At 39.9% G+C, this 13,911-nt stretch overlaps 2 protein-coding genes across 2 annotated transcripts in view; both read right to left on the bottom strand.

Moving 5' to 3' along the window:
• Positions 1 to 2,875: 2,875 nt before the first annotated feature.
• Positions 2,876 to 13,911, bottom strand: part of LOC134656442 (GRAM domain-containing protein 2B-like) — a 75,244-nt gene continuing 64,208 nt past the window's right edge. The window contains exons 7-12 of the mRNA XM_063511975.1: positions 11,430 to 11,533; positions 8,326 to 8,523; positions 7,518 to 7,644; positions 5,737 to 5,897; positions 4,268 to 4,387; positions 2,876 to 3,007 (exon numbers count right to left, since the gene is read on the bottom strand). Coding sequence (XP_063368045.1) covers positions 2,915 to 3,007; positions 4,268 to 4,387; positions 5,737 to 5,897; positions 7,518 to 7,644; positions 8,326 to 8,523; positions 11,430 to 11,533 — 803 coding nt within the window. The 3' untranslated portion in view covers positions 2,876 to 2,914. The remainder of the gene's footprint in view (positions 3,008 to 4,267; positions 4,388 to 5,736; positions 5,898 to 7,517; positions 7,645 to 8,325; positions 8,524 to 11,429; positions 11,534 to 13,911) is intronic.
• The window catches only part of LOC134656435 (polyubiquitin-C), a 90,151-nt gene continuing 88,118 nt past the window's right edge, over positions 11,879 to 13,911 (bottom strand). The window contains exon 3 of the mRNA XM_063511966.1: positions 11,879 to 11,888. The gene's annotated coding sequence lies outside the window, so the exon portion shown is untranslated. The remainder of the gene's footprint in view (positions 11,889 to 13,911) is intronic.

Here is a 13,911-nt window from a genome sequence, read left to right as displayed (position 1 = left end):
GTGTTGTCGGTTGACAACAAAGACTCAATAGCAAATGAAACTTCGCATCCAGTATGATATCGAGATAATATACCTATTTATCTATGACTTGATGAGTTTTTGTTGTAAGCAGACTATTTCATATTTAAACCATGGCATAAAAAAAGCATATTTTCTGTGTGTGCTGTGTGTTCACATTAGCCAGATTTTACTTCCATTTTCCAGAATTATGGCAACTTATATTTGGAGTTTTTAGACAACTGGCGCTCATTTTTATGCCACGATACTAAAGATCTAATTAATTACCTTTAACAAGATTTATGAATACATTAAATCAATCTACACGATTGGCAAGAAATGCGAACACACTCAAACCGAAATCATTTGCGGTGGCCAAGTACTAACGAAATAATCCATTCAAATAACGGCCTTGCTGCCTTGGCTAGAATGTTCAGATTATCATAACAAGTAATATTTGGACATCGATAATAATTTCAACTGTGAGCCCCTTCGGTGTCCAATAATCAATTGACCTAATGAGTTTTTTTGTCGTACAAATTAGACTGTAATCGACGTAGTTCGTTGAGTTTGTTTGTATGGAATGTTTGACAGTTCTCTTTTTTTTTGTGAATGGCATGGCAATCCGCCGTAATATTTTTAAAACATAAGGAAAACACTCATTGGGTTAAATAAAGAAGTGGACAAACCGTAGCTTTTGATCAATTATTTAGTGAAACGAAGGTAAAAATCACTTTACCGTCATTTATTCATACATTTGCCTTGTCTGTGGGAATGTCTGTAGTCCTATCCTAATATTACTAGCACCTCGCTCTAACGATCTATCACATTCACAATTACGTACACGCAGTAAATGCTCTTCCATTACCGCGGCGAACTAAACTTTGGATTACTTAATAAATAAAAATGCAAATACAAATAAGAATAAAAATAGTAGAAAACCATAAATCGATCATACGCATTGTATGATCGATTTATGGTTTTCTACTATGGTTTTCTACTATTTTTTTAACTTAACAAGTTAAAATTAAATGATTATCAAAGATGTCAAAAGAGTAAATAAATCGTAGAGTCATAGTCCTCAAGACGAGCAATTGCAAAACCATAGATACTCTTAATCCAGCCCAAATACATGAAAACAGTATAAAAGTAAAAAAAAACTAACATCAGTTACACGACAACTTTCGCGATATAGGTACCTGTACCAGATGTTTAGTTGAGTTAGATACAACAAGTTAACGATTGCTCTTAAAACGTACCTATATGGGGCATTACCTATGAAAAGGGACCTTATTGTCGATGGCGCTTACGCCGCACTGCGTCGCGCGGCATTGTATTTATATCGGAGCATCGTCAATACCGTAACCGACATCGACAATAAGGTCCCTTTTCATATATAACGTCACATATTTTGTAGTTTCTACATCATTTTTAGTACTGAAGTGTTAGTGTGTAAAGAAGTTAGTTCGACACGGCATAGTTGAATCTAATTGTGACTATGATGATACCCCATACACCCTACCCTTATCTAAGTGTTGTGTTTTACACAAATATGACGTAGACAATGCCTTGCAGACATACAAACTGTTTATAATAAACCTATACTATCATACATGAATAATCACATATTTACCAATAAATTAAACATTACAGACGAAGGGCTAAGTAAGTAATTATAATGATTTGATAAACACCATTCATCCTTGCCCTAGAGAATAATGCCCTCGGACTGACATTATATTTTGTTGTATTCAATGGATGGAATTGATATAATTATCCAGGACAAAATTGGGTGATTTATTTCATATCCAATTTATTGCACGTCTATTTGATAAATACATTCTGTGTGTATTTTCTTTATTGGATAAAGCTGCATGCTTTGTTTCAGAAAGAAATGCTTAAAAAAAAATTGGTGTCACTTGCGACCTTAGAGGATATAACATAACCAAACGGAGTAGCCATTAACAGGCGTTCCCCTCTATCGAAAATAGCAGGCCAAAGGTCATACACAATGTATGGACTGAAGTTTATCTGACTTGGCAATTTTTACGTTACGTATATACATTTAACGTGCCCCTTCCCCGCAAAAATCGGCAGACTGTTTTGTACAGAAAATTACAGACAAGGCGTCTCCGTTTGGTTATATCCTCTAAGCCTGTGACACATACCGGTTTATAGAAATAAATTATATTAAGTTACAAATAAATAACACGGCAGCTGACAGCCTGCCCTTAAACATAAGCGTAAAATACCACATAATCCATCAGTCTAGGTCTTCTTTCACCTTTGGAATGAAGACTTCAAAATGAAACTTTTTGCCAATCCCGGGTCATAATTTCGTGCTTTCGTACAAGATAATATTTTTAACAATTAAAACCTTTTGAGATCACGATATCGCGTTACTTTTCCAGGTCACTCATCGCAATATTTCATTTTTTATTTGACTATAAATCGTAATCCCAAAAACACACCCATTATGATCTTCTAAAGATCGGTTTTCCTAGGATAGCGGTTCCGTCATATAGCGGCCGTCTCCATACTAAATAATACGGCTAAATATGGATGTCGTAGTATTTGTATGGAGACGGCCGCTATATGACGGCACCGCTTTCGGAGGAAACCAAAGCTTAAGCGTTGACGAAGATTCGTACGGACGCCTTTAGACCGGTACGAGTATGTTTGATCTGTTTCCTGAGCAATATTCTTAAAGTTTGTTTTTAATCGAAGATAACTTCTCTTTTTTCAACCATAAGCACATCAAATTGATATTTTCTGAGCATCTGAATAATTACGTCCTGTCTGTACTGAAGTTTTTCAATATAGGCAGGTGTTTTTTTCTTCTGGCCTTGCTCAAAAATGGGGCCCGTTCTGACCTTGAGTTGTCCTACGTCCCGGCGGGAACCCGGGGCTCCGGGGGCTAACTGAAGGCGGTCTCGTTGGGGACGTCGTTCATGGTGTGCGCCATGTCCGTTAATATCACGCCAGATAGCGTTTCTAGAGATTGTCGCACCTTGAATATGGGAAAATAATTGTTATTAGTCGGACGAAATACACTGAGCATATTTCACAATGAAAATTACATTTAAATAAATTGGTTAAAGTTACGTTTCATTCATTTATAATCTTTGTAATATCGTTTGCAGACATTTCGGCTTAATACAAAATTAATTATGATAAATACAAAAGTCTATCGGATTCGAGATGAAGAGGCAAAAGGGTGGCAAAATGCTGAACTAAAATTAGGTAGACGTGTTTTCGTAAAGTGCCACGAATCACCAAACATACCCACGCTCTTAGTTAACACTTGACGCTAAAGTAACAACATGTTTTAATAAAGTAAAGGTCCGACCACACAGCTGCTTAAAAACTAAGGAATGCAAATCGGTTATAACCGTAACTGAAATAATCAGTTATAACCAATTACTTTGACAAATTTTGATAACGATTATTGGAAACTCGAATAGGTATATTTCGTTGTTAAAGTACACGAATGACAAAAGTTATAGTCACAGGCGTCACAGCCAAAAAAGGCAGGATTTTGACGTCACTAGGACATCAATTCTAGAATGTATGTCATAATCCGCACCTGGCATAGAGGCTGTACACTTAGGGCCATTTGCACCATTCACTAACCCAGGGATTAACCGGTTAAACCTGGAGTTACCATGGTTATCAGTACAATTTGACATTGAGTTAACGATTTAACCGCTTAACCTCGGGTTTGTGGAATGGTGCAAGTGGCCCTTATTAGGTGATCATTAAGAGCCAACAGGAGCTAAGATTTAAATATTTTAGGTAAATAAACCCGTCTCGCTAACGGCAGCGGCTCCTAAAACTAGTGCGATAAGGACAAGGCGAAAAATCCTGCGTAAAAATAGCAAAAATCGAGGTTTCGTACTCGACTGTTTCCTCCTCCAAAACTTAACCAATCGTAACCAAATTTGGAAATCTAAATGATTATGACATTATCTGTGTCGGACCGTTTTGCTTTTTTGACTAATTGATGTCAGTTTTGAATAGCACGCCTCTCATTGCGGCATAGTCAATTAGGCCACTTTGGCCATTTTTGAAGGGCTCTAGCGCCTTAAAAAACAAAAATATCAAAAAAAGCAAAACGGTCCGACACAGATATTGACAATATTAATCTGTGTTGAAAAAATCATTGCTCTAGCTTCAAAACCCACGGAGGAAATAGTCGAGTACGTTTGTATGGAGAAATGAGCACTCCTGTTGGCTCTTAAGGTTAAAATATCGGTCAGTGGACAGGTACCTTAGTGAGCAGCAGCAGGTTGGTGGTGAGGAAGGCGTGCAGGTCGGAGGCGGCGCGGCCGTGCAGGCGCGCGCGCCACCGCACCAGCTCGCCGTACAGCTGCGAGCCAGACAGCGGGTCCTGCAACACAGAAACAACCGCCAATATAAACAACTTACCTACAAATATCAAATAGACAATCATTAGAAATTGACATACAATATATAAAGTGTGTGGCCTATAACGCGGGCGAAAAATTAAAACGTAGATTCTACTCCTCAAACAATAAAACTTTTGTTCAACAACTTTTTGAAATTATGTAGTCTTAAAATTGTTCCTTTTTCAAACAAACTAAATAATATTTTCAATGTACTTTAATTTCCGTCTAATTGACATTGCCCGTCAGTCTTGTCACCGTACAGGCATAATCAATTTCGTAATACATTGCGTGTTCGATTAAATTTTAAAGTGTTTTAAAATACAAACCACAAGTTATTTTTAAAAGTCGCTGAACAAACATTGTCTAGTTTGAGTAGTAGAATCTACGTTTTAATTTTGCGCCCGCGTTATAGGCCACACACTGTATAAACAGTAAAGATGCAAATTCTCCGTCATTACCGTAGAGACCTATTAAACGACACCAATAACATCACAAGACTCAAAAGGTGGCAGATCTTGGAACTAGACCAGAGAGAATAACCCACCCCCTCTCTTCACATAAAAGGAATGGTGGTTAATGGACCACTCTTGAAAAAAGAAATGTATAGATACATACAATCTGATTATGGCTATGAAAGCCGATGGCAGATTAAAGTAATAAAAAAAAAAGCGGCCAAGTGCGAGTCGGACTCGCCCATGAAGGGTTCCGTATTTAGGCGATTTATGACGTATAAAAAAAAACTACTTACTAGATCTCGTTCAAACCAATTTTCGGTGGAAGTTTACATGGTAATGTACATCATATATTTTTTTTAGTTTTATCGTTCTCTTATTTTAGAAGTTACAGGGGGGGGGACACACATTTTACCACTTTGGAAGTGTCTCTCGCGCAAACTATTCAGTTTAGAAAAAAATGATATTAAAAACCTCAATATCATTTTTGAAGACCTATCCATAGATACCCCACACGTATGGGTTTGATGAAAAAAAAATTTTTGAGTTACAGTTCGAAGTATGGGGAACCCCTAGAATATATTGTTTTTTTTCTATTTTTGTGTGAAAATCTTAATGCGGTTTACAGAATACATCTACTTACCAAGTTTCAACAGTATAGTTCTTATAGTTTCGGAGAAAAGTGGCTGTGACATACGGACGGACAGACAGACGGACAGACAGACAGACATGACGAATCTATAAGGGTTCCGTTTTTTGCCATTTGGCTACGGAACCCTAAAAACCGTATAGCGATGTGCCGTGCGCTACATCACCATACTCCGGTGTTACCGACCGGTCACATGGCGACCCTGCCACGGCGGCCTCGTGCCAGTTACCTGTTCGTCCTGCGTGACGCGGTGCAGCCTGTAGGCGAGCAGCGCGGCGGAGCAGGCCAGCGCCAGCGCCAGCAGCAGCAGCAGCAGCCGGCCGCAGCGCGCCGCGCGCCGAGGGAGGGGGGCTCCGGTCAGCAGCGCCGGCTGGATCACCGCCGCGCCCGCTGAAATATAAAGATAAAAGATAGTTTATTCAAGTAGGCATAATTACAACGCGCTTATGAACGTCAAATAAAGCTAGGTAGACCGGCTCCAACCCTACACCTCTGCCCCGAGAAGATTTTTCTCAAACATGCAATGAAATGTCGTCGCTCCGGGCGTTATATCAGGCTTCGAAGTATCACGTTTAGGGCGGAGCAACTCCAGAGAACTGTAAAGGAATTTCATACGAAATTGAAGGCCTAGGCCGGGAAGTAATTTTTTTTTAAATTCTAATGTAAACATGGGGTCTGTGTCCATGAACAGACTAAACAGCCGAATTATATTTTTTTTTTATATTTTTGGTGAATGGGTGAATGAATGGTTATCGGACCAAAATATCCGTGTTAACGCCTGTTATACACGAACGTACTGATATTAAGAATACGAATCTGTATGATTCAATGTGTTGATGAATAAATTTAAAATTTTGTCTATACGTAAGTCACCAGAGACCATAGACAATATTTAAAATCCTCTGCATTTATTTTATTTATAGAAATTGAGATTCTTATTATCAGATTGTGTATAATGGCCCTAATGAGGTCTATTCGAACACTACACACGCGAAATACGGACGACTTCCGTAAAAAAAAAAACAATTATGGCGGGATTGGAAGGAAAATTAAAAAACTTTAGTTGTGAAGTTGGATTTTTATTATAAAGATTATGAATTTGTTTTTTTGAGTGGTGTATTTTTTTATTTCATTGCATGTTTGAGAAAAGCACTATACATGCCTAGCCGTGAAAAGGTCTTGCCGGCTTCGTATCACTATCCGGCCTCCCTACGGTCGGCCGGCTATACCTACTCACCCGGCAAGCCCTTCTTTCCCGGCGTCTGCAGTAATGTACTATAAATCCCCCCTCAATTGGAGGAGATCCCATTATGGGACCGGCAACAAACTCGGCGGGACACATCTTTTCGAAAATAATTACATCTTATAATTAACATGCATTACGAGAAAATAAGGAAAAAAAAATACAATTTAAATTACTATAGAATTCATGCAATTATACACATAAGGTGTAATAGAAAATATACATATGTACATGGAATCATACAAATAAATATCATTTAGTGCGGAGCAAGTACCAGGGCCTCATGAGTTACGAAAAGGTGTCGTTAACCAACCGGCCGGAGGCGCGGGGGCCGGGTCGCGTACGAGTATGAAGGTATCGCGGCTGCTCGCGCATCTTAGCTGTATACTTTGGGTTTTTTTACATTCATCTACTAGTTTTAAGTATTTTTTTGTTGACTCGTAGAAAAAGTATTGTATACAATAGTGATATAATCAAGCTTTTGAATCTCGTACCTTACTTAGGCAACTCAGCAAGCTTCGTTGCCTAAACACGGTACTCGATTGAAAAGCTCTCCATTATATCACGATTGTATAAAATACTATAATAACATTTAAAACCTAGAGTCTTGCGCCGCATTACAATATTTGGCGGTGTTTAAACCGTGCCCTGTACAGATGAGTCGCTCGCATACTTATTATGATTCGTTGCCATCATAATTCGATCAACCCGGAAGATACACAGTATAATTACGGTGTAAAAAAACTGTTTTTTGACTCCCGGCTCACCTGAAGTGATGATCGCTTCCGACTCTCTCCGGACGGGAGGGGCGGGTGTGTGGTCGCCTCCGGCGCTGCTGCTGTCGTCTTCGGGGGAGTCCGTTACGTCCAGCTCAACTTCTGACGCGCGTAAATCCTGGAAAGAATACCGGGTACCCGTTAATACGTGGCAAAACATAAACGGAACTGAGAAATGTTCATCGTGGCCGAGTTATAAGTCCATCTAATAGCTCCAAATTGAATTCCCAGCCCGTCAGCACTCACTTTTCCACACGTTTTCCGAAGCATTCTATCAGCCAAGAGTTTTGAAATTTCCGGCATGTGTTTCCTTCTTTCCATTCAATAAACCAAAGATATTTGTAAGAAACGGGGTTAAATCGCGTATCGCATTTTTTACTTATCCTGTATTCTCTACTCTAAAAACAACGTCACCTTTATAGCAATAAGAGTAAATGTCGGTACGTACGCTGACTGACAGAGCGATTTAGGGAAAGAGAAAGAAAGCAAAACCAACCACAATTAACAGACTGATCAACGTCACGCACCAGAGAATTATTGACTTCCCATACAATCAAATTTAGCGAACGCTTAAACGGTGACAGACGGTTTGGTGCAAGTGGTGCAACCGACGCTTAATGTGCGAAAATCGTCACAGTTTAAATCAAAATATAAAAACATTCAAACTACATGTGTTGTTTAAACTCCGGTTAAGTGGATCTGGTCAAGATCGCTTCTAATCAGTCCTAAATAAGAGCCGTGGAAGAGAATTATGTATTAACAGTAGTATTAGTATTGCTGCTCTGAAGATGCCACATACCTGTGGAGTGGGCGCCGCTCGCTCGGGCACTCGCGCCGCCTTCCACACGTGGGTCATGAGCTTGTAGGTGGAGTCCCTAGACAGCAGGGACCCGAACACGTGCCGCTCGTCGCGCGTGCACACGCCGACGGCGTTCGGGATGATGCGCGCCACCTTCTCTTTCGTGATGCGGAGAACTGACGTCGTTGGTATTAGGAGCTGGAATGAAAGAACGTTTGTGGAATTTATCTCGCTTTTTGAAGCAAAACTCAGCCTAAAACATCACCAGGAGTAGTAAGCATTTATTTACCAGTAATCTTAAGTACCTATTAGGAATCGAAGACAGACACGAATCAAATCAAATCTCCGTATGCCCCTTGGGATCTTGAACGAAGATTCTTAAGCTGTTGTCGGTTAGGTTAATAACCGTTTTGCATCATTCTTCATTATGATTCGAATTTCAGGCTCCCCAAAGAAACGGCATATTTTTTGCACCGAATAATGGTTGACAGTAGCTTTGCAGCAGTAGCAGAAAAATTGTATAATTACATTTTGCAATAGTTTAACTTGTATATTGTATTTAGCAAATTATTAATATACCTACAACGGATTTTAAATGACTAATGCAATAATCGTGACCTAATAAGCATATATTTATACTGACCTAATTGAATTTACCATAAACTTCACATCCGGGCAACACGTGCCTAAAATCGGCTTACTCGACTCAACTCTGACCTAGTTTAGGCCGAGCTGTGTCGACACGTTTTTATGCGGCGATGCACTTACGCGGCTTTAGATCAAATTTGCTAAGCTAGACTTGCCCGAGTTCATATTCGATCACTGAGCGGCCGACGGATACGAATCACGCGGCAAACTTAATCCTATTAATATTAGGTATAAACTAGTGATGTGCCGACTATGGTTTTGGCCGACTAGCCGACTAGCCGACTAATCTCGCGCTCGGATGGCCGATTAGTCGGCCGACTAGTCGGCTAGTCGGCCAAGTTCATGATCGTTACTTCACGATAAAGATTACATTCGTATGGCAACTGTAGTAGCTTTATTCAAGTTCGGATGCATTATTAAAACAATTTTTTTGCTCCTTGCGTCGTCGTGCTTTCAATATCAACTGAAAGATGTACCCTGCTACTGCGACGATACACCTACATAATTACCTAAGATACATGAATTTAATATAAACACAAGCACATTTTGTACCCTAAATACGTATTTGAATAGAATGGGCAAGTAACATTTGATTAATATTGCCTTTTTATTTAATTTATGTCCTGGTTTCTGTAATTAATAATAGGCCGACTAATCGGCCTTTTTTGCCGACTAGTCGCCGACTAATCGCCGACTACAAATGTGGCCGGATAGTCGGCTTTCCCGACTAGTCGGTACATCCCTAGTATAAACGTGAAAGAGTTTGAAGGATGAGACCCTGTCACGCAAAAATTGCTGAGATTTGGGTGAAATTTGGCACCATTCGCCGTTTGGGAAAATATTAATGAATGATACTGTATACGTAAGAAAGTGAAAAAAATAATAATGATATGAATTTTGGGTTTTACTCGTAGCTGCTAATTATCATACTTTTATTTCTCCTAGCTAATTTTAACACAAATATTTTAATTTAATGTTCATTGCCACAAAACACAAGACATGGTGTCGTGAATGTCGCGATAGTGCCAATTTTTACACCAGAACTATTAAAATGTTTCGCAACGTAGTGAAACTGATCTAAAAAATGTTGATTCACTAATCTACGATGTCGCTTTTAATGTATAATTAAAATTCCTGCAAACCAGTTCCGGAAGTACTATTAGTTTACGATAACAGGCGGTCTAGCATGAGTTGCGTTCTCGCGCGCGCGCGTGAACGCAACTCATGTTAGACCGCCAGGTAAATATTTACGCGTCGATTGTCGGCCTCGAGCCTCGGAAATTTTTCTTTATATCCACTAGGCACGTGTAAACATGAAACATAATAATATGTATTCCATCAAAAACATTGCATGTAAACAAGTGCAAATCTCGCAACGCTTCTACTACAAAAAAGTTTTGAGATGTAATGTGAAACCAAGTCGGTTATTTTAATCAGTGCCAGGGGGTGTTAAAACCGTAAAATAAGATATTTTTAATTTGTAATACGTATAATGACTTGGCCATTATATTTGAAGCTTGTGGGTATGCTAGAAGTGCCTTAGAATTATGATGATCGTAGGTTAGTGAATGAGTGTGTCAGTGTCGAAACTAAGGAACTTTGACGTACAATAATTCTTAAACTACAAGTTCAGATTTAATGTTTTTGAGAATATATCTAAAACATGTTAAGCCCTATATGTCACTGAAAATTCAGGGTTCTAGCCAGCACAACATTACGTCGAAAATGGCCTGAGTCGCTTTGAGAAAAGGATGGTACGGCCGTACTTCTTTGTTTTGCTCGACTTGGCGGGGGCACGGTATCTATTAGGGCGCAGCAAATAAAGTAAAGGTCAACGCATGTTTGAAGCTAACACGCGAAAAAAAAGATTATTTCATTTACTTAGGTTCAGTTATGTTCAATTCCAAAATGTTTATTGTAGGTTCCTAAAATAAGTAAGTCAAAGTAAAATAGATACGTAAGATCAAATACACAGAAAGTATTTCGTTTGACATAATTTCATTTCGACTGATGCTTAGTTGCCTTTTTTTTTGGCAATTAAAACAATTATCTAAATTATCATTGGATGGATGCTACTGGCATTTTGTAATACGAGTACGTTTGCAAAGATCATTATTGCACAGCGTAAGTGCTAAGTCTATGTAGGTACCTACGCTAAGACATGGCAATGACAATCTATGGCTGTCCCATACTGGATGTAGCTTATAACAACACTTAGGGTCGGTTGCACCAAACTGTTCGTATCGTTAAAGAGTTCGCTAAATTTTTATACTGTATGGAAAGTTTCATAGTAAAGCGCCGGGGCGCGCCGGCTGATGTTGATCAGTCTGTCAAATGTGGTTGGTGTAACTGGCCCTTAGTATACACAGACTGCACAGATCGACCTAGTCCCAATCTAAGCCATAGGAATGGCGACTAAGCTAAAGCAATACAAATAATACAAATATCGCACCAACCTTGGTCACATATCCGAACACGTTGGAGTAGAATGCAAAGTAGTTCTTGGTGATGTAGAGGTGCCCCTGCAGCAAGAGATCCCCCACCAGAGCGCATGAGTAGTCTGAAATCAACCAACAGATTCAACATTCAGTTCCTATACTTCCCATGGGTCACGGTTTTTTTCAAAGAACTCTAGTCAAATAATTTTGAGGAACAAAATAGTTATGACAAATATTAATGATGAATTAAAAAGTTCCTAATTTATAATTGGCACACCCAAGCAGTGAAATACCTTTACCATGCGGAAGGCCACAGGCATAATAACATTACCTACCAATTTACCACTAATTCAGGCGGTCTAGCATGAGTTGCGTTCTCGCGCGCGAGTCGCCCGAATCCATATATCTTGCGCAACTTCAAGTATGGAGTCGCGCGCGAGAACTCAACTCATGCTAGACCGCCAGTAAGCAAGTTATGTTTGAAGTAGTTTGCTTTAGAAATCCCATGGACTGTGTCGGTGGCAAGATCGGCCTGACATTGTCCAAAAACAATTCCAACAACGAAAATGTCAGTATTGTCTCTTAAGGTGACAGTCCATTTCCAACCGCAGCTGCACTACTGTTCATTTTACTATGGAAATTGACAGTAACAGCGACGCGTTCAGTACCAGTAGTGCAGCTGCGGTCAGAAATGGAATGTTACCCTTACACTTTTTGTTAAAAATATGCCGAATGGTAAAAGTATACATAAATCATTAAGTATAATGATTAATGATCAATTATAATTAGTACAGATCGCACCAACAGTATGATCCACGTTTGCGGAAACGTGCAATATAATTTAAACCAAAAATAATACAAGTTTGTTGAGAAAAATATCAATCGGTCCTTGAGACCAGGTAAATATTTCTCGTTTTATTATCTATGTCCGCATTTGTGAATGCGTCATTCACATGAGTTAAAACACGCAGTTGCTATTCAATTAATTATGATTACGGTACAATTGTTAGGTATTTAAAAAGCGGAAAAAACCGCAGATAAAGTTACTATACTGCGACCAGATCATGTTTCGTTTAAGTAAATTTACAGCCTAAGAAATAATAAATAATTTAGATTGTATTACAAGGAAGCAAAATGAAACAGTACACCAATTTACCCTCGCTCCCTGCAAATTGTTTTCAGACAAATGTTCACGATTAAAAAGCTTTCCTGCTTACGACGCGTTCTTGGCGTGGTCCCGTCAGAATCTTCTTATTATCCTTATTTCTTTAAGGGTGTTTGAGAGTACGATAAATTAAATTTATATTCGTTTTCTTGTTAGCAGGAAACAAAATAAAACGAAAGAAAAAGGTTTTACTCTTCTCCTCGGTTTTTTTTCTTCGATTCTGCGTCTTTTATAACGAAGTTCATTTGTAAATAGCACACGAACTGTAGTTTAGCTCCATGTCCCCGGACAATTGGACATTTAATCATCTTTCCATTTCTTGAAATGACATACCAACTCGAAATTATTCAACCCGTCGGGGCATTTAAGCGAATTCCAAGGCTGACAGTTATCCTTACGACATGTAACCATGTATGTATATCGTTAAGTTGATAGTGTGTTAAAAGCAAGAGCTACTATTGAATTGATATTAGTTTACCGCTCTATTCACTAATCTGGAAGAGCTAATAGAGCATTTTAAAGCTAAATATGATTGCCGCCTCATCTATTTATTGAATTGTTTGTTGATTGAATATAATGTATTATTGTATTAAGAACGTAGCTTCATTCAGTGGAATACAGACGGTTCAAAAGAACGTGATATGGAATAACAATAGAAGCCGTTTGCATGAATGTCTTTCTGGCGCGACTTGCGGGAAGTGCCGCTGGAACTTCTTCTGGCGCGACTTGCTGGGCTGCTTGCTACTGCCCTCGACCTCCACATCTGACAGCTCTAGTCACACGTATACAGTCAGACAGAGACGAGGATATACTCACAGTTGAGCACTCGCTCCTCGGGCCCGACCTGCGGGAAGTGCCGCTGGAACTTCTTCTGGCGCGACTTGCTGGGCTGCTTGCTGCCGCCCTCGGTCTCCACGTCTGACAGCTCTAGTCACACGTATACAGACAGACAGAGACGACGATATACTCACAGTTGAGCACTCGCTCCTCGGGCCCGACCTGCGGGAAGTGCCGCTGGAACTTCTTCTGGCGCGACTTGCTGGGCTGCTTGCGGCCGCCCTCGGTCTCCACGTCTGACAGCTCTAGTCACACGTATACAGTCAGACAGAGACGACGATATACTCACAGTTGAGCACTCGCTCCTCGGGCCCGACCTGCGGGAAGTGCCGCTGGAACTTCTTCTGGCGCGACTTGCTGGGCTGCTTGCGGCCGCCCTCGGTCTCCACGTCTGACAGCTCTAGTCACACGTATACAGTCAGACAGAGACGACGATATACTCACAGTTGAGCACTCGCTCCTCGGGCCCGACCTGCGGGAAGTGCCGCTGGAACTTCT

This window comes from Cydia amplana, chromosome 18, assembly GCF_948474715.1.
Source record: "Cydia amplana chromosome 18, ilCydAmpl1.1, whole genome shotgun sequence".
Taxonomy (NCBI): domain Eukaryota; kingdom Metazoa; phylum Arthropoda; class Insecta; order Lepidoptera; family Tortricidae; genus Cydia; species Cydia amplana.
The sequence above is the reverse complement of the archived record's forward strand: the minus strand, read 5'-3'. Positions and strand labels throughout refer to the sequence as shown.